Here is a 19,929-nt window from a genome sequence, read left to right as displayed (position 1 = left end):
AGAACACTTTTACTAGTGCTGTCTGAGAACACTTTTACTAGTGTTGTTGGAGAACACTTTTACTAGTGCTGTCGAGAACACTTTTACTAGTGCTGTCGGAGAACACTTTTACTAGTGTTGTTGGAGAACACTTTTACTAGTGCTGTCTGAGAACACTTTTACTAGTGTTGTCGGAGAACACTTTTACTAGTGTTGTTTGAGAACATTTTTACTAGGGTTATCTGAGAACACTTCTACTAGTTGTCAGAGAACGTCTGTACTAGTGTTGTCAGAGAACGTCTGTACTAGTGTTATCTGAGAACACTTCTACTAGTGTTGTCAGAGTGTCTGTACTAGTGTTATCTGAGAACACTTCTACTAGTGTTGTCAGAGTGTCTGTACTAGTTTTATCTGAGAACACCTTTACCAGTGTTAAACAGTGGGACTTGATGTCACTCTTATAATGCATAAACGGCCCCAAAGAGCAGAGCAAGATTATATGTCAGACCTTCAGATTAACAGTTTGGTATGCTAACCATTAGGCTGCACTCAGACAGAAAGAAAGCAACAGTTACTGTCAGCATTTCAATATTTACATGTATACAACTTTCAAAACCATTACGAACATTAACAGTTAACTTAACTTGTTAATGCTCTTTAACTCTCCATTTGATTCCTGTCAAGGACACTTACTCAAAGAGAGGTCAAAAATAAGAAAAGAACTGACTAACTAAGTAAACTAATGGAATCATGCAATGTTACAGAATTTAACCCTTCGAATGTAGCTGCTTTAAACATGAGCCGTGCACTTTATACAGCACAATTGCACTCAACTGCCAGAGGTGGACCATATCCTATACAGCAAGTCAGCAGTCAATGGGTTAAAAAATATATATATAGTGAAGATAGGAAATATCTTTCTCTTTTCCCTTTAGGCTAACATTACCCACCAATCATAAAGTGTAAGTATTTTTGTTAATAAAATTTGCTAAAGTTTTCTGAGATACATACAGCTTTTAAGCACAGCTCCACTGCTTGTGAGTAGAGTTCTACAGCTTCTTCCTTGTTGCCATCACTGTCTTCATCGAAGGCTTGATGTAGCAGGAACTGGGCACGTTCCAACTCTTGCTGATGGACATTTTTCTGTTCTTGTGCCGGTTGGACAGCATCCTCTGGATATACAAATAACATAAGAAAATAATTGATATAACCTATTACTCACAACAAAATTAGGAATAATGGCCCACTGATTCCAATAATATTTGTTTACAACAAAACACCATTAAATTTTTCTTGTAAAATCATTTCGCATCAAAGTTGTGTATTATATGATTGAAGCAATAAATAACTAATTAAATTGTTCTTCCAAGTGGCATTAACCTCTGAAAACTTTTATACTAATAAAATCTTAATACACAGAGGTTAGGCAGTCAACATTCACATAAACGACTCATTAGAACCCAACATAAGTCTTTTTACCACAATATGCTTGCCTAACTTCTCTTTTCAAATTAAATACACTGAAGTGTTTGAATACATTCTAAAAGTCTGTGGCAACAAACTACTTTAGATTAAACAAATATTTATCTCATAGCTTCAATATATTTAACAAAATGTTCATGTATTGCATTTATGTATTCATTTCAGATTGAAGACTTACATAGAGATACAACGAAGTAAACAATAAATTTATTAACATCATAATATGGCTGTTTGACACTTATATTGTGAAATATTACTTAATTTCAGAATTTATTCAAAGTCAAAATAATGATGAGGTAGCAGTGTGTTTCTTTAACATCAATATTTTAAAGTAAATAAAATAGCTTTCCCACTTTGCTTTATAAGGGCTTCGGCTCGACCCAAGTATTCCTGAGCTTTCTCCTTAATGTTCATCAGTTGAGAGCCATTCAGAAAAGCTGAGTGCAGGATTTCAGCGGCCTCCTAGATAAATACATACACACACACATATACATACATACATATACATATTTAAGATATAAAATATATATATATCCTCCTAGACCAGTGCATCTCAACCTGTTCCAATATCATTCCCCCTAGAAGTTTTCACAACTCACTCCCCCCCAGTTTGAAAAAAACGACAGAAAAGTACTAAATTAGAAATCTTTATTATGACTTAAATATACATCAAACTACAATTAGAATAAATAATAATAACTAATGACTTTTTTGTTCTTGAATTTGTTGTATAATTGATAATACTCATTCACCCTGATTCCGATCTCATTCACCCCTGGGTGAACCGTTAACCCAGTTTAGAAGCTCTATCCAAGACTCATATATGTACATATTTATATATCATATAAAACAGAAAAAAAATTTCTTAAATATCTCAAAATAATATTTAAAATATACTTAAAATAAAATTAATTCCAATGAGCTTTTCAAAAGAACAGAGAACACAAGTGACAATTATATGTTGTGACTAAAAGTTCTGGATTTTTATGACAAAAGATAACAGCTCTGTAATTATGACTTTCAATTTATGATGTTAAAAAAAAACAGTTCACTTCAGTCCACAAACACATCTTTAACTTCATCTTGCCAGCTTTTAGTTCTTGTCCCCAAACTCTCAAAATAACTAATACGACTACAATTCGAACAAGTTCCAAACTAATCAAATTGTTTTCCAATATAAGTCAATTTATAAATAAAAAAACAGTGATGACTGAATTTTCTTGCATGTTACTTGTTCATGTAATGATTTTTTCTGAAGGTTTTTTTTCTAGTTATTTATATTTAATTAGGAACCATATCATCTCGATTTCTGACTGAGCTATTTTAACATTACGGTGCATATTGGTTCTCTACTGGGAAACAGGAAAAATTTTAACCATCTAAACTTTTCTGTTTTTGAATATAACAATTTTACAAAAGATTAAACATTCTAAACAATAGTTTGATTTTTCTTTAACTTGTATCAAAAGCTTTAAAAGTTCAAAATCAATCTAAGGTCCAGAAAGTAAAAAATAGTTGAATTTTTTTCACATATACACCTATTTACCATACTTAGTCTCTTCTCTCGGCACCAAACCAATAAGCTCAGATAAGGGACAGGAAAATGTATCAACCAACCTACTGGCACAACCTTCAGAGACAAATGTCACCCCCCTACTTCTGGAAAGATGGTTTCTTGTTTGTTTTCTGTATTTATTTTTTACACTCAATAGCTAAAACTGTGTTTACAATCATTCTAATAAAATGACAAACATTTATTATCTCCCCCTTTCCCTAATAGTATATTTTAAACTGTTCTTTGAGGTCATTTAGTAATCTGTCTACACGAACAATCTTTGGTGTGTGCTACTTATATAAGATGCGCATCTATTAATATCACAACAACAGGAGTTTTCTTTCCATGAAACATAGTTTTATCTCTAAATTAATAACTTTTGGTGTGAAAAAGTCAGGTACCCTTAAAAATACACCCTTGACACTTGAATGCCAAATGGCACTTCAGTCAATAAACACCCCTGTCCATCCATCCATTCAGAGGATATATCCTGAAAAAAAATCGTTCACACGAAATTTTACATAAAAAATATAAAAAAAGTAAAAATATATGTGTTTGTAAACATAGCACCTGAGTTTTACTTTTAGGCTACACAATGTTCACGCCCAATGTCTTACATTTACATTGTTTGGCAATGGCAGTGACAGTGTGTATAAAGACTGAAGTAAGAAAACCATGGAATTATAAATTAATGTTCCACACTTGTGTTCATGGGGAAAGAAAATCACCATTTCCATTTCCAGTTTTCTTACAATGTAGTATAACACAAAGACTTATTTGCAATCCTTATAATTGTACACTTTACATTATAAAGCTGGGTTTAAAATGTTCTTATGAATACAGAGAGGTGTAGGATGATGAACAGAGTACGACTTCCTAGTTTAATCTTTGAGAGTCAGTAAAAAATAAAAAAGGAACAATTTACTTGTTTTTTATGTATGTTGATTTTTCCTTTCTTTCAGAAATTTTTGGAAAACCTTGTACAGTTTTTGATGGTGTTTTCCAACATGAGGATGTAACATAATTATTTGCTAATATGTGTTGACATTATCAACTTTTTTACTACAAAGCTTGACGTTAATAATGACAGATGACACAGGACACCTAGAACAGGCTGCTGTTGAATTAGCTTCCAGGGCTATACAGTTTGATACAGAAGGGCAGGTAGAACCTGCAGTATTTTACTACAGAGTGAGTAGTGAATATCTATAACTACTATTAATCATTGTATAGGCTTATGGACTATGGAGGTTATGACGTTTTGTATATGGTATTCATGAACGTTTCTGATGAAAACGAATTAGGTTACTTCTAGTTGTAATCTAAGTTTTTAATAAATGACGGAAACCAGTCGTGCTTGTGATCGTCTTAACTGGGCAGTGTCAAAGATCTATCCAATTGGTTATTTAGTCAATGAATAGGTGACGTTACAACAGTTATTGCACCATGATCATGTCTCGGTTGTAAATTCAAATCCTTGTTGGTTGTGGTGTAGACATAGTGTCTGGTATGCTGGATGTGCAGCATACAATTATTTGTAGTTGTAGCCCAAAATTCAGACTCTAGAACTAGAAGAACTGTTATTATATGTGTGTATATATATATATTATATATTCATGGCGAAATTCTTGTCTTTCACTCACCAGGGCCCAAACCTGATTCTTCTTACGTCCTACTCTAAATATCCAATATTAGTAAAACGAGTAAGGTGTTGCTTCACATAAAATTACACCAAACTCACTGTTAATGTTAGAACAATTTTCTGAACAAAGTTTACTTTTCTATGTTTTTTCGCAGCGACATCTACTAGCATAGTTATGTCTTGGATAAATATGTTTTTTAATCAAAATATAATAAGAATAACTCAATTGGACTGACAAAATAATCTAGTACCAGAAAAGCGCATTGTTTTATATATACATATTATTTCGTGAAGTACAAGTAAATTTATTATTTACATTAGTGTAATGTAGTTAGCATTATTTGTAAACGTACAAGTTACCAAAGTGTTTATGCCTGACATTGAATTATTTTTACCAGATAATTAAAAAGAGCCCACCAATGAAAAACAATGTTACAATGGTACTGTTCTTACCGATAGTTAGGATCATACATTAATTTATCAGCTTGAGGATCTCGGTGTTAGTGATATTTTGGAGCCACTTTAAATGGATAGAGGTAAGAGGGTTTGTTTGTTTGTTTGAAGTTAAACACAAAGTTACACAATAGGCTATTTGTGTTCTGCCCACCATGGGTATCGAAACCCGGGTTCTGGTGTTGTAAGTCCGCAGACTTACTGGAGGCAAAAAAAAAATTATACAACGCCATTTTTTCATTTCCTTGTCGGATTGTGATTAAAGTTTGTTTGTATTAGGTCGTCAAGAAATTAATGTTTCTTTTTCTTAGATGAAAAAACCTGAACAACTTATATATCAAAACATTTATTAAATGAAAGTCTCCATTCTTATCGTCATCTTACAGTCAGGTTGTTAATGCCCTGATTAAATAAATCACTTGGCTTTGAAGCAAAAAACATGTCGATGTCCTCTTTAACACCTTCCACATTTGCATACGTTTTCCCATTAAGATGGTGTTGCAGCGAACGAAAAAGATGGTAATCTGATGGGGCCACATCTGGAGAATATGTTGGGTGGGGGAGAACTGGGCTCCATAATCTTGTGTTACGTCAAACGTGCCACATGTGGACGTGCATTGTCGTGGAAAAGCAGAACAACTTTCCGATTGACGAGTGAAGGGCGTTTCTGATGAAGAGCTTGATTTAAACGTTTCAGTTGCTGACTATAGATCTCTGCATTGACATTTCGCTGTGGATTGAAGAGTTCGATATCAATTACTCCTTTGATCTCCCACGAAATGCAAAGCATCACTTTCTGCGGATGGAGTCCAGGATTTAAAGTCGGAAGTGGTTTTTGTCTAGGACTGATCCATTGTTTTCGGTGTTTAATATTCGCATATAGAATCCATTTTTCATCACCGGTGAGAATTATGTCCAAAAATTGTTCACGCGCATTACGCGCCAGAAGAGACGAGGCAACGTTCACATGTTGGAAATGATTATCATATGAGAGTTCGTGAGGCACCCAAAAACCTTCTTTGTGGAGTTTCCCATATTTCTTAGATATTTGCGTATTGTTTCATGAGAGACGTGGAATTTCAGGGCCATTTTACGAGTGTGTTGATACTCAACAAGCGTCTTCAGAGCATCAATATCAATTCCAACATGTCGGCCCCTGCCATCACAGTTTTTAAGGCTAAAGTCACCTGAACGAAACTTACTGAACCATCGTTGACACTTACGAACGTTCAAAACACAATGAGCTATCTGTGTTCTGCCCACCATGTGTATCGAAACACGATTTCCAGCGTTGTAATTCCGTAGACATACTGCTGTGCCACTGGAGAGCAAAATATGCCTCGGCCAAGTCCGTGGGGGCGTCATAATGTGATTATCAATCCCACTATTCGTTGGTAAAAGAGTAGCCCAAGAATTGACGGTGGGTGGTGATGACTAGCTGCCTTCCCTTTAGTCTTACACTGCTAAATTAGGGACAGCTAGTGTAGATAGCCCTCGTGTAGCTTTGCGCGAAATCCATAACAAACAAACAATCCTTTGTGTATTTCTTAGTAACAGTTCCTACAGTTTCGTAAATCCAACTATCTTTACACGACCACTGTCTTATTACAAGAGTATCGGTGGTTAGTGGTAGAATGCTCGCCTGCTACGCGGGTGGCCCGGGTTCGATTCCAAAGGGAGAGCATATTTGGTATGACAAGGATTCGAACCCGCGATCCACAGATTGTGAGTCGAGCGCTCTAATAATAATAATGTAAATAAGAGATATCATGAAATATTTTGGAGTAACTTGCATTTGTATAATAACAAGTAAAAGTAGAATAAGATTATGATTAAAAAATGAGAGTACATTGGATAAACTTTAACTAGTTTTATTTAGTTATTTTTGAACATTTTCTGATATACTTAATTATACAAGGAGCGTATTGTATGTTTGTACATTTGATAGAACATGTGTATTTAATTTAATTTATATATATTTAGTTGAAAAACGGTATTTGGATGTTTTGTTATAGATTCTCTGTAAACTTATATCCTAAAGAGTGACTTTTGAAGTTACGAAATAGGTCGAGGAATTGAATAAAGGAGAGTACAAACAGAAGAGCATAATATTGGATGTCAAACATTAAATAATATAAAATATACTGTTATGTTGATGTAAGACAATTCCCTTGGCAAATATCATTAACTTCATTCCCACCAAACATGCTCGCCATTTCAGCCGTGGGGGCGTTATAATGAGACGATCAATCCCACTATTCGTTGGTAAAAGAGTACCCCAAGACTGTGGGTGGGTGATGATGACTAGTTGCCTTCCCTCTAGTCTTACACTTCTAAATTAGGGACGGCTAGCGCAGATAGCCCTCGTGTAGCTTTGCGCGAAATTCAAAAACAAACAAACAAGTCCGCAGACATAGCGCTGTGCCATTGAGGGGCGAAAGTGTTCTTATAGAATTGAATCACTCATGTCATTTGTTCTAAAATTTTAGTACAATTCCAAAATTAATTATATTAGAAAAACACAGTGAATAAAATATATTTACGATTCCCTTTTATGGTTTTCAAACATAACAACACTAAAGTCGGAATATTATGGAAAAAAAGGCAAACACGTTTCTGTAATTAATTGTTTAAAATACATATTTATTTATGTTTTTGATCTGATAAAAAATTATCTATCATTATTAGTAAGGTTGCTAAAAAATTAGAGTAAAAAATATATAATGTTTTGGGAGATGATAACAAGTTTGCGATGAAAAATTAATTGCAAGGATATTTATTCGATTCAAAACGAGGGAAATTTCTAAAACAAGTGAACATAAACAGATTATTTGAATTACAACAGGTGTTTATAAAAAATGGTGTCCAATAAAACCAATAGTTTCTGATACAGGAACGTACATCTATAACCATAAATTATTCTGTTATTTAGCCCAGTTTTCGTCATCCGATTAGTAAACTTAAACACGCAGTAGAAATATAGTTAAGAGTTTAAAAAATTATAAGATCTCTTTAACCAGGTGACTGAGATGTCACATCGAGATTTGAACTGTAATGTTTTGCTATAAAATTCGATTATAACTGTGGATGTCAAACTGTGATATGCGTACCCCCTAGCGGTACGTGAAAATATTCGAAAAACATTGAAAAAGAAACGAAACTACACGCCTCAAAATTAAGGGCAGTTTCGGTTATTAAGCCAGTACACATTGGGTTATTAAGCCAGTACACATTGTTCAGTATTTCTGCCTAACTCTTGAATTACTTCTTTTCATTAATATATATCAGTATTAAGTAGTTTTTTAAACAATATAATTATGTTAGGAGTACGCTCTGTTACAAAGCCTTAACTGAGATAGTGACGTGCACAGCGGGTGGATGGGCTCAAGCCTATCCCTTCTTGTTCTTACACCCAAAAAGTGCCATTTTTTTTCTCCGTCATAAGAATGTTCAATAACTATGAAACGATACATCTGCTTCCACACTTTGCTTGCTGCGAGATATTGAGGGGGGAGGGGGATTTCGGCGATAAAATAAATGGCACACAGGGACTTGCAAGTCTTTATAATAGCAAAAAAATACTTTTAATATGCCATTAGATATTAATACGCAATAATTCACTGTTTAGTTTGAGATGTTTAAAATACCAATTTAAGAAATGAAAGAGAATCTATTTGCTTCTATTGTTTTTACCCTATTCATACCAGAAACAACCCACAACTCCCATAATCTTCTCTAACATTCCCACACAACTCCCTCAAAAAAACACTTGTCATAAGATGCTTGAAAAGTGCCCTATTTGTCAACGAGCTCGTGCCCTTTTAGTGTCATTTATACATTAGTGTAGTTGCGAAATGAAAAAGCTGGGGATCACTGGACTAGAGAGTAACGTTCCATTACCGGATATGTAACTTTCTACTGAAAAATTTATCTTTAACACGATCCAATGAATAACGTTTCAGAATAGAAAAAATTCTGTCTGATGAGTAGTTGTTTAACTAAACAACGTTTTTCGGGTCCAGCATGGTTGTCCTCCTCTGAAGTGGTGCTCGCTGTAAAACGTTTACATTAAAATTGATTGCACATGCCGCGTCTGTTGGCTTTTGTGGACAGATGATAAGTATTTCACTCCTCGTGATTATGTTCGTACCCATTGTTGTATTGTAAGGGCGAGTGCAAATCCATAGGCCAAAACAACATCTGAATTCCCTAAAGGTTATCGTGTTATCCTCAAGCTACTTTTTTTTTTTTTGAGGAATGGACTCCTCAGAAATTGGATTCATGAACAGTAAATGGACAAAGTTATCATGAACACTCGTTATAACACAATTTAAATGTCGTAAATGTATCTAGGATGTATAATTGGTTTCTGCTTCATATCCATCATGCAATAAACACATTTTCCACATGCAGTTTCTTCTGAGAACTGGGTTGTCAGATGTGTTTTATCATCATGCCTGATCTTATCCCTCCTAACTACTGGATATAATGCTTATTGAAGATGCGGTTTTTATTGCCAACAAATATTTCTCAATTGAAGAATATCATTTTAAAAAACGCCCTAAGGATTCCGAGGGAATATTCAGTACTATTGTTGGGATGGATGCAGTAATCGAAAAATCATGCTGGCAACAAAGAATATTTATAACTGCGCCATCTAGCGTCAGTTTAAGAAACCAAAGGAATATACTTCTTCGTTCGATCTTAGTCCCATCTAGTTTTGGAGTCAGCCACTCGGGTAGCCCTTCTCTAATCATTTCTGTCCTCCGGCATTATACAAAGGTCAAGGAAATATACTCTTGTGTTCCAAAACTATTTCACTTGTATTCTACAGGATTTGCTTTAAAGATTGCTTCAAACACTCATATCTACTTTATGTCCACCCTACATTTTATCCCTTACTTGTTTTATTTATGAGTTAAATTACTGTCACCAGCCACAGGTATAAGTTCTGTAATTTCGAATTCGATGACGAGGAACCCACTTTGAGACTAGTAATGGTTGGAGATGATGCCAAAACTTGTCGAAACGTTGTACATTTGCTGTTATGTTAAACTTATATTAAAGTTTTTCTTCATTACCCATTCAAGCCGTCTCCAACCATTATAAGTTCTGTAATAATAATAATAATTACAGAAACATTTCATCCTAATTGTAGTTTTAAAGCATAGTGTTCCATCATGTCCATCCTATTTTACGATCGTAGTTAAATATATTGTTGCTTTGAATATTACCACTACCACTGCAAAAATACATAGTTTTATGTTTTTGTATTTCTTTCATACTACAAAGAAACTACTCTTATTTATACACAATACGCATGCGTGTATGATCCCCCCCCCTTCCAGGAAATATTTCCAAGTCGAAATTAAGGAGATAACAAAAACACCTGATGATGACAAAACGTTGTACATTTGCTGCTATGTTAAACTTGTATTAAATTTGTTTTTTTCATTACCCATTTAGGCCGTCTCCAACCATTATTAAAAATCACAAGAGGTTGGGAAAGTTTTCTCTGAAATCGCGGAGCGTCCACCCCTTCCCCTGCTGGGAAGTACTATCCAAGTTCTCCTTGTGTATGGTTACTTATTTGCTACTAGCGCCACTGATATATATATATATATATATATATATATATACGTTTTCATATTGCAAATCAAGCAAAATACTTACAGGTACTGAAACATACTTTAACTTAAATCGGAATTCTAACCTGAAAAAATTATTTATTTGGTGTAGTTATTGTGAAACTTTAATATCTTATTATTATTATGCATAAGAGCTAACCCAGTTTTTGCTATAAGCCTTCAGGCTTAACGTTGAGCCACTGTGGATATACAAGTGTGACTGGGGTTTAGAAATAAATAAAAAAAAGAGAAAGTTTATAAAACGTTTCTTTAAGAAAACATACAACATACACAAGAGTTATTAAATGTAGCTAACTTTAATTCAAAAAATATAGCAAGTCACACAACCATGCAGTTTCTGTACATCTAATCAATGATCGAGTCTCACTCCATTTGCTTCGTTTTAATGTTCCAATAAACTCATACATTTCCAAAAACTTATAAAACCGCTGTATCTGAAACTTATGGTGTTTTCAAATTTGCTTTCAAAATCTATTTTTCTTATCGTTATCCTTTTATGATGTTAAGACGACAAATTCTTATTGTAATTTACGGATTTTATGATATACACGAACATTTCCATCAAAAACTTTGTGATATACTGACAATGAATAACAACGAGTAAACTTCGTTTTACTAAGACAATGAATTAGGCTTAAAAGAATCTTTTACCACACAAATACGCCTGTTGTTATCAAGAATGAAAAAACGGAGTAACACAGTAGTGCTAAAACTTGTCAACAACGGTACAAGAACCTTGTTCAACACATTAACAGTGATAATTTCAGTATTACGACATGTCACTATTAAAGCAAAAGTAAAAACTACACGTGTAATAATTTTATAATAGTCTGGTACTGTTATTTGATTAAAAAACAAACAGGATATCTCACTGATATATCACTCTTCCAAATAATTATCCCTCTATTTTACAATAATTCTTGAATTGCAATAACAAGTAGAAAAGTTCATGTCATTAAAAACAAACAGACACCCTACTTCCCACATGATTTTTGACAAAATTATACTTTCTTGATTACATTTTTGTAAAACGTTGCCATTTGTAAGTCAGATACCACACTTTTAAATTTAAAAATGTATGTTTATCGACTGAACTATGGAAGTTTGGACATATTTACCTGGTGTAGATTAACATTTCTGTGGTAAACTGGAAAACATATGTCCATAGCTAACAGTTCCCACTCTCTACCCAATTTTGACCGAATTAACATTTATTAATGTTTTTTCATACAAAATACTATTTTCACATAAAAACTGAGATGCTTAAAAACAAGGTAATCTGATACTTCACATATATATAACATTTGTCTCCTCAAAATGCAACAAAATTATTTGGATAAATATTTAACTTACAGGTTGTCATAAGTTCAAGGCACTTACAACAGATTTAACAAAAATTACATTGAGGAGGAATTACTTTGTGAAAGAAATCTCAAACACAGTCATGTAAGAATTACATTGGTTAATCCTACAAAGCTACATGTAACCCATAGAAACTGAACAGATTTGTTACATGTGATAAGTAGTTAAGAAAATAAATGGAATTTATTGTATAATGTTTAGTGGCTATGAAACTTCAAGGATATTGTTGTATAGCAATTAGTAGCTATGGAAACGGGAAGAATATGTGGTATCATGGAAAGTAGCCATGGAAACAGAAGGAATTTCTTGTATCATCATTAGTAGCAATGGAGATCAAAATATTTTTGCCATATTAAAGCTGCTAACTAAAGATATATTGGTGGGTCTTGGAATAATAAAATTTCTACATACATGGAAATAAACGGCTTTAATTCACCATATATAATAGTTATAGTGAAAAGTGTATCCGACTTATAGATTGAGCTGCCCTTCTTCCACCAAGTTGAAGAATTGAGAAGAGATAAATGCAAATTGTGGTGACGTATTAGTCATTGTGTTTTTATTATGCCTCATCAAAACAGTCAAAAACTGAAGAATGTCAGTTACCAAAAAAAATCTCACAAAGCCAGAAAATCCAATGCATCTAGAGAAAATGAGTAATCTAGCATTATGCCATAAATTTAACAACCTAAAGATAATCTCCAATAATTTGGTTATTTTTTACTGGTTCTAAGAAGAAGTGTTTAAAAAGGGTTTTTAATTGAAGAGAAATTTTCATAAGTTTTATTAAAATACTGGAGAAGTAATTAACAACTTGTGGAAGATTTAGGGGCAACATGCATGAGGAAATTTAAAAGCCGGGTGCTTATTGTATAGGAATAAGTACTTTTGTACTTATTACCTATAAATTATCACCATATTGGTGAAATGAGTAAAATTTGAAAGTTAACTTGAAATCATTAAGCTACTAAGAAGAAAATATTGCTCAAAATAGAAAAACAAACTAGGGAACACGATACTAGCTTTCATTTTTTCTATACCAAATGGGTGAATGAAAAAAATGTTAGGCCTTGTTGAACAGGATATAATATAGAATGTAAAATTCCCTTGTGAAATCTGTGGGAGGGAGGGTTAATTATCAACAATAGAACACACCACTGAAACAAAGAAAGAAGAAATATTTCTAATAACTGAAGGTTTAGTTACTGAAATATTAGTTTGGGGGGATTATATTAAACATTATTCATGAAGTAGGGGAATGCATCCACCACCACCCCATGGAAAGAACTACGGGAAATGGTGCATGTATCATAAATCCTCCCATATTTCTCCTCATTTGAAGTATCGTATATGATACATTCAAGTGAAGCTTCACAGAAACAAGCCATCAAGTTATATATTCCTCAAATTCTCACATTTCTACAATTGGTAATAGTTTTGCAATCCACAATCAATGGAAATATCTTGATCTTGCCAATTTTTCCCTAAACCTCTCTTGATGCACAGAAAGGTAGGTATTAGAATGACAGGACTATCATGACATAGACCCTAAACCTCTCTTGATGCACAGAATGGTAGGTATTAGAATGACAGGACTATCATGCCAAAGACCCTAAACCTCTCTTGATGCACAGAATGGTAGGTATTAGAATGACAGGACTATCATGACAAAGACCCTAAACCTCTCTTGATGCACAGAATGGTAATTATTAGAATGACAGGACTATCATGCCAAAGACCCTAAACCTCTCTTGATGCACAGAATAGTAGTTATTAGAATGACAGGACTATCATGACAAAGACCCTAAACCTCACTTGATGCACAATGATAGTCCTGTCATTCTAATACCTACCATTCGTTACTAGAATGACAGGATATAATGACAAAGACCCTAAACCTCTCTTGATGCACGAATGGTAGGTATTAGAATGACAGGACTATCATGACAAAGACCCTAAACCTCTCTTGATGCACAGAATAGTAGGTATTAGAATGACAGGACTATCATGACAAAGACAGAAAGAAGCTGCAAATATTTTACATTTCATTAATTTTTTTAATCATAATTTGTAATTAATTTTTCATAGCTATGTACTTATACTGATTTAAGCTGTGCCCTTTATAGATTAATTTGGTGCGTCATGATCTATTGCTTTCAAAATACAGTTGGCTTGGTTTGTTACGCTTCCTAGATATGAAAAACAGAAAGAGTGAATTCAATTATCATAATCTCTAGCGATGCAAATAAGTGGCTTGGTAGAGTAAACATCACTGTTAATGTAGTTCATTGTGGTTTTGTAGGGAAGAAAACTGTGGAAAATTGAACACCGTGCTCTGTTTATAAGTGTTTGAGCTACAGGTTTTAAAAAAGATAACAACAGGTTATCAACTCCTCACTAAAACAAACTTAACAGATAAACTGTTAAAATATTAACATTTTCTCAGTTTTTATGATAAATTCCTTGATGAACATTTTGATGTGCTTATTTAGGAAATCAACAAAATTATAAAGGATCATACAATAAACAAATGCACACAATTTGGTTTTATACTTTTAGAAAATAATTTCACTTCCATAAATAAATTTAATTAAAAGCTCTACAGCTTTAAGTGGGTAAAAATTTGATTTATTTATAAGAATACATTGTATGTACTCTTTGAAATAAATCTAATTTTATCATCTTGAAGCTGTTTGTAATTAAAAGACTTCCTTCTATTCTCTATAATGATAGTTTTTTTTTTTAAAACAATGAAATTGTTTAACAGGATAATTTGACTTAAAATGCATCAATATCATGTAAAAATATAATTTGATTAAACTATTTAGTTCATACAGTGCTTCAAAAGAATTTGAAGTTTTCTCAGACTTCAAATTCAAAATTCTGACATTAAAACTTTAAATATTCAACTACACAGTTGATATATTTTTATTGCACACTCTGTGTAATTCATCAGTGGTCTTAACTCTTTAAACCCAGGATTGTTTGCACATTCTGCCAGAATTATCCTAATAATTATCACCCTAACTTATAAAATTTTCAGTCTGTTTATAAAAGGTAGACAATAAGATGGTTTGGATTAGTTTGCAGCCAAAGAGACATAAATGTTATTGGACACTGTAACCGTCCGATGAGTAAATTGGGATTTTTGGCCAGACGCTGGCACCATCCGTTCAGGTTTAAGAAGTTAAATCTCAAACTATCAGAGGAAATTCATGAAAGACTAAGCTAGGGATTTGTATCAAGTTTGTTTGTTTGTAATTAAGCACAAAGCTACACAATAGGCTATCAGTGCGAGAAACCCGGGTTCTAGCGTTGTAAGTCCGCAGACATACCGCTGTACCACTGGGGAGCTTGTATCAAGTGATTAAAATTTGTAAGCCAATGTTTCTGTTTATATATTATAAACAAACAAAATTGTGACTTTTTAATTATTAAGAATTTATGATGTTTTATAATTTCTTCGTAAGTGATATGCTTATATCATCCAAACAAGACATTTTAAACCATTTTTTTTTGAGTTTCTTTTTAACAAACAATAGATTTTGTTTTAATAACTATTAATAAATAAAACTAAAAGCTACCAAACAGATACACTATACCTAGTATAAATTTCTGAAAAATCACAATAGACAAGTAAATTAACTTTTGTAAAGAAAACCAGTTAAAATTGCTTGTTAATGAGAAATGTTAATAACAACTACAATCTAGGGCTCGTTTGCTCACAAGGAATAAAACAAAGATCTGAAACATACACATTGTATGATATATATCTATTAATTGCAAAACACACATACATATATAAATATATAGATAGATATAGATATAAAATCATATTTTACATCCTCTATTCATGAATAATCTAAGATCTGTTTCAGGTAAAACTAGTAAAAATATCTAGTAAATTTTACTATTTCAGCACCAAAAACCTATTTCAAAGTTAGAATTGATATAAGAGTATTAAAGGCAACTTTGTATCTTCTTTGAAGTAGCTTATCAAAGTTTTGGTTTTAGTTTATGTATAGAAATGAAAGTTCTTGTTGTACTAGTTTATATGGTTAACATCAGACGATATTACTTACAGTTCTTCCAGCCCATCTATTGTTCCTCAGAAATGTTCAATTTCTATGTCATATATTTGCTACTTAGTGCATGAGTGCTAGGTTCCAGTTCATCTATTTCACACTATAACTCCAGTTATATGGCCAAGGATTTGTTAGCTTGTTGTTAGTGCAAAAAAGTTTATCGTTGTTTCTGCCAGGTGGCTGTAAAATTATCTTTAATAGGAAATAACCCTATAACATAAATTAATTTCTCTCCTAACTTTACAACTGAAATTTTTGTATTTTAGTTATCATTATATCTTCTCTGTTTTCACTAAATTATCCTGTCTTCATTTTGAGGAACACACAATTTTACCTTCATCAAACACCACCGCTCAAGAAATTTTATGATAGCATCAACAAAGCATGCACATCTGCACAATCCTCAAGTTGACAGTATTTCCTGGTGACGACTTTTCACTAATGATTACAAAATGTTCTGTGCAGAGACCATACCATTGTTCTCGGCTGTTACTCACTCATTTTGGGTGTAACGTAATATTAAAACAGCTTGACTATAGGCACTCTATAGATTTGTAGGTGATACAAAAAAGAACAAATAAAAACGTAACCCTGAAAATACATTTACGTGTTTAAAAATATTTTCTTCTGTTTAGAGACGTGATGTATTTAATTAACTGCTCTATCAGCTAGATACCACTTATTTGTTGTTCCTTTATGATCTACTGGAAGATGGTAAAAAAATTAATTATACAACTGATAAATTCCAAGATATGGTCCACTTTGTTTTCAAATGAAATGAAACACTGATGAAGAAGTACTCTTTTATCATCATTCTTCACAGAAAATCACCGGTGTCAAAACTGACTTAAAACTAGACGAGTTTCAAGTTAACTTTCTTTCCTGCCAAAGTTTAACCAATCTCTCATCCGTTTTCACGTACAGAACACTGTACCATTGCACCTGTTCAGTTCACTTGTGCGTTTTCACCAAAATCCAGAGTTTAAATCAAACATCATAAGTCAATTCACAACCTTTGGAGTAAGTGACTTCTTACAACCCAATAAAAATAAGATTCACGTTTTTTTTCTGATAACAGTATAGATCTAACACCTAAACTTTTCATCTTGGAAGATGATAAAAACTGCTTTTATTAACGCATTAAAATGATAACTCTTTGAAATGTTTCTTTCCACCTACTAAGTTCCAAACAATCTACACCTACTTAAGCCCATGGATGGAATGAATTAGTTTTCTTAACATAAGGTTTCTGTAAGAGTCCTTTACATTAACATGCTACTCACTCGTCAAAAGATATCTTGTGAATCAAACTACAATAAAATTATCTTTATATAAATAAAAAGCCAATTAATACGTCATATACATTATGTTCTGGAATGAATACCCCACTGGTTCATAATGTAAAATATTTCACAGCATAAAACGTTTTGAGGCAAAGAAAATTTTTTTTCTTTTACCTGGATGGCTCCATCTTAATGAGTGAAGTATAAAATGGTTAGATCAATAATAGGGGATAACAAGTTCTTCGTGGGCTAAAGAGGGGGGGTTAAGAAGACCCAAATGACAACTTATTTCAACAAAACAATACTTGAATAGTAAGACAACACCATAACCACTAAGGATCCAGTGACCAAGAAAACAGTAACTAATCAATATTATCATGAGATTTTTTTTATCAGTGATCATTCACAGCACCACACTAACGCTTGAAAACTATTACTTGCTGCATTCATCACTCTGTCCAGAACAAGGATCGCAACTGGTCACTTTTTTTGGTTTTTCCAAAATGGTTGTATTTTCCTGTATGAAAAAGAAGACCAGGGATCACTCCAGAACATCCCAAATTTCAGCCAAGAAGGGTGGTAGCTTTTTGTTCTGGACCTTGAGTGAGAAACACATTTCAGAGTTCATGTTACCGAGAGTTCGGAGTTCTGTTAGCACAGCCAGAAGCTTAGCAAAATAACTCCTTCCTGGTGGTCGGTGGTTTTCAATGTAAGCTCGCAGTGTATCCAGGTAAAATTCTTGAATTTTCTCAACCTTGGTGGGCTCCACAAGGCTTGGTCTCTCTATAAAAAACAAAACAGGAGTGACTTAAGATACAATTTATGTATTTCTTTAAACAGTTAAATAGAAAGATCAATAATATAAACTAAAGTTAGGTATTATCATGAGAATAGTTAATTGTACAGGAAACTCTTAACATATAAAATCTACCTCTGTTAATTTCATTAAACTTTTAATAACATGTGTTCAAATCAAAATTTATCTACATTTATGGGTTGTTTTTTTATATGGTAAAAAAGTAACAAAGTACTAAATGAAAAAAAAAGTCAAAAAGAAATACTTAGATAAAAATCCTTCATACAGATTTTGTGGAAAAACAAAGTTGCCTGAAAATCGGTTGTAAACTGCTTTTAAACTTTTTCAACAAATATACTTTACTCAGTGATATTTATTCTCATTTATTTACTTTAAATATATATACTACCAAAATTTAAATATTTCTATTTTATATTATTTTGAAATCAGTTGTGTTTTTATGATATTTATTCTGTGAGATAAATAAATAGTAAACGTACCACACAGTTCTGTTACTGTACTCGTATCTTTTTGATTGAAATATTAATAGTAAAATTGGAATTTTCAATTTGATTGTCCATATAACCTGATGTTCCTGATAACCGTGTTTGACATCCCTAATTTTGAGCAACTAACTAGAATACGACAGCCAGCACCAGCTTTCCTGATAGCCTTGTTTGACATCCCTAATTTTGAACAACTAGAAGACAACAGCCAGCACCAGCTTTCCTGATAGTCTTGTTTGACATCCCTAACTTTGAGCAACTAACTAGAAGACGACAGCCAGCACCAGCTTTCCTGATAGCCTTGTTTGACATCCTTAATTTTGAGCAACTAACTAGAAGACGACAGCCAGCACCAGCTTTCCTGATAACCGTGTTTGACATCCCTAATTTTGAACAACTAGAAGACAACAGCCAGCACCAGCTTTTCTGATAGTCTTGTTTGACATCCCTAATTTTGAGCAACTAATTAGAAGAAGACAGCCAGCACCAGCTTTCCTGATAGCCTTGTTTGACATCCTTAATGTTGAGCAACTAACCAGAAGACGACAGCCAGCACCAGCTTTCCTGATAGCCTTGTTTAGCTCTTTGAACTGAATGACTGAATGGGATTTACTGTCACTTCATGATGTGCCCACAGCTGAAAAAGTGAGGCACGTTCTCTGGCATGAAATACTCATCCCCAAACACTTTGACAGGCTAAACATTAGGCCACATCCAGCACTATAAAGCATGACCTTTTTGGGAGGTCATGAACTTAATTACAATAATTGTTTAAACTGATTAACACCAAAGACTTAAATTTGTTCATTTACATATTATAAAAACAATTAATTTTCATAGTAACTGATTAAAACATCTACATCATATTCAACCTAACAAATACTTTCCATTGACAGTTTTATATATATTGTTGCATCATCGAGGTCACGTGATTGGTGTGGCGCCCTCTAGTTTCTAGAACTATCCTGTACTTTGGCGAATGCTCTAGTATTTACTAGATATAGGGTAGTCTGGTATATATAAGAGGGGGACAACGTGACGCGGTAATGTAATGTGTGTGTAGATAGTGAGTAATTGAACTGCAGTCAGAAGTATTGTTGACGTTCGTTATAGAGCGATTATTGAAAATAAGTGTATC

The 19,929-nt window shown here is 33.2% G+C and overlaps 2 protein-coding genes and 1 long non-coding RNA gene across 3 annotated transcripts in view; all 3 read right to left on the bottom strand.

Annotated features, from left to right (window-relative positions):
* LOC106474424 (calpain-7-like) overlaps positions 1–1,918 on the bottom strand; it is a 15,505-nt gene extending 13,587 nt beyond the window's left edge. The window contains exons 1-2 of the mRNA XM_022402731.1: positions 1,815–1,918; positions 991–1,151 (exon numbers count right to left, since the gene is read on the bottom strand). Coding sequence (XP_022258439.1) covers positions 991–1,151; positions 1,815–1,875 — 222 coding nt within the window. The 5' untranslated portion in view covers positions 1,876–1,918. The remainder of the gene's footprint in view (positions 1–990; positions 1,152–1,814) is intronic.
* Positions 1,919–11,126: 9,208 nt separating this feature from the next.
* On the bottom strand, positions 11,127–15,626 carry LOC111089732. The gene is made up of 2 exons (XR_002613946.1): positions 14,083–15,626; positions 11,127–13,931 (listed from the first exon to the last, which is right to left on the bottom strand). It is a non-coding gene; the product is annotated as an uncharacterized LOC111089732 (long non-coding RNA).
* A 10-nt stretch (positions 15,627–15,636) lies between these two features.
* The window catches only part of LOC106474423 (ecdysone receptor-like), a gene marked incomplete at its 5' end in the record, with an annotated part of 12,930 nt that continues 8,637 nt past the window's right edge, over positions 15,637–19,929 (bottom strand). Inside the window, one exon of the mRNA XM_013935116.2 lies at positions 15,637–18,272. Within this exon, the coding sequence (XP_013790570.1) occupies positions 18,031–18,272 (242 nt within the window). The remainder of the gene's footprint in view (positions 18,273–19,929) is intronic.

This window comes from Limulus polyphemus, unplaced genomic scaffold, assembly GCF_000517525.1.
Source record: "Limulus polyphemus unplaced genomic scaffold, Limulus_polyphemus-2.1.2 Scaffold7207, whole genome shotgun sequence".
NCBI lineage: Eukaryota > Metazoa > Arthropoda > Merostomata > Xiphosura > Limulidae > Limulus > Limulus polyphemus.
This window is presented reverse-complemented; position numbering and strand designations above follow the sequence as displayed.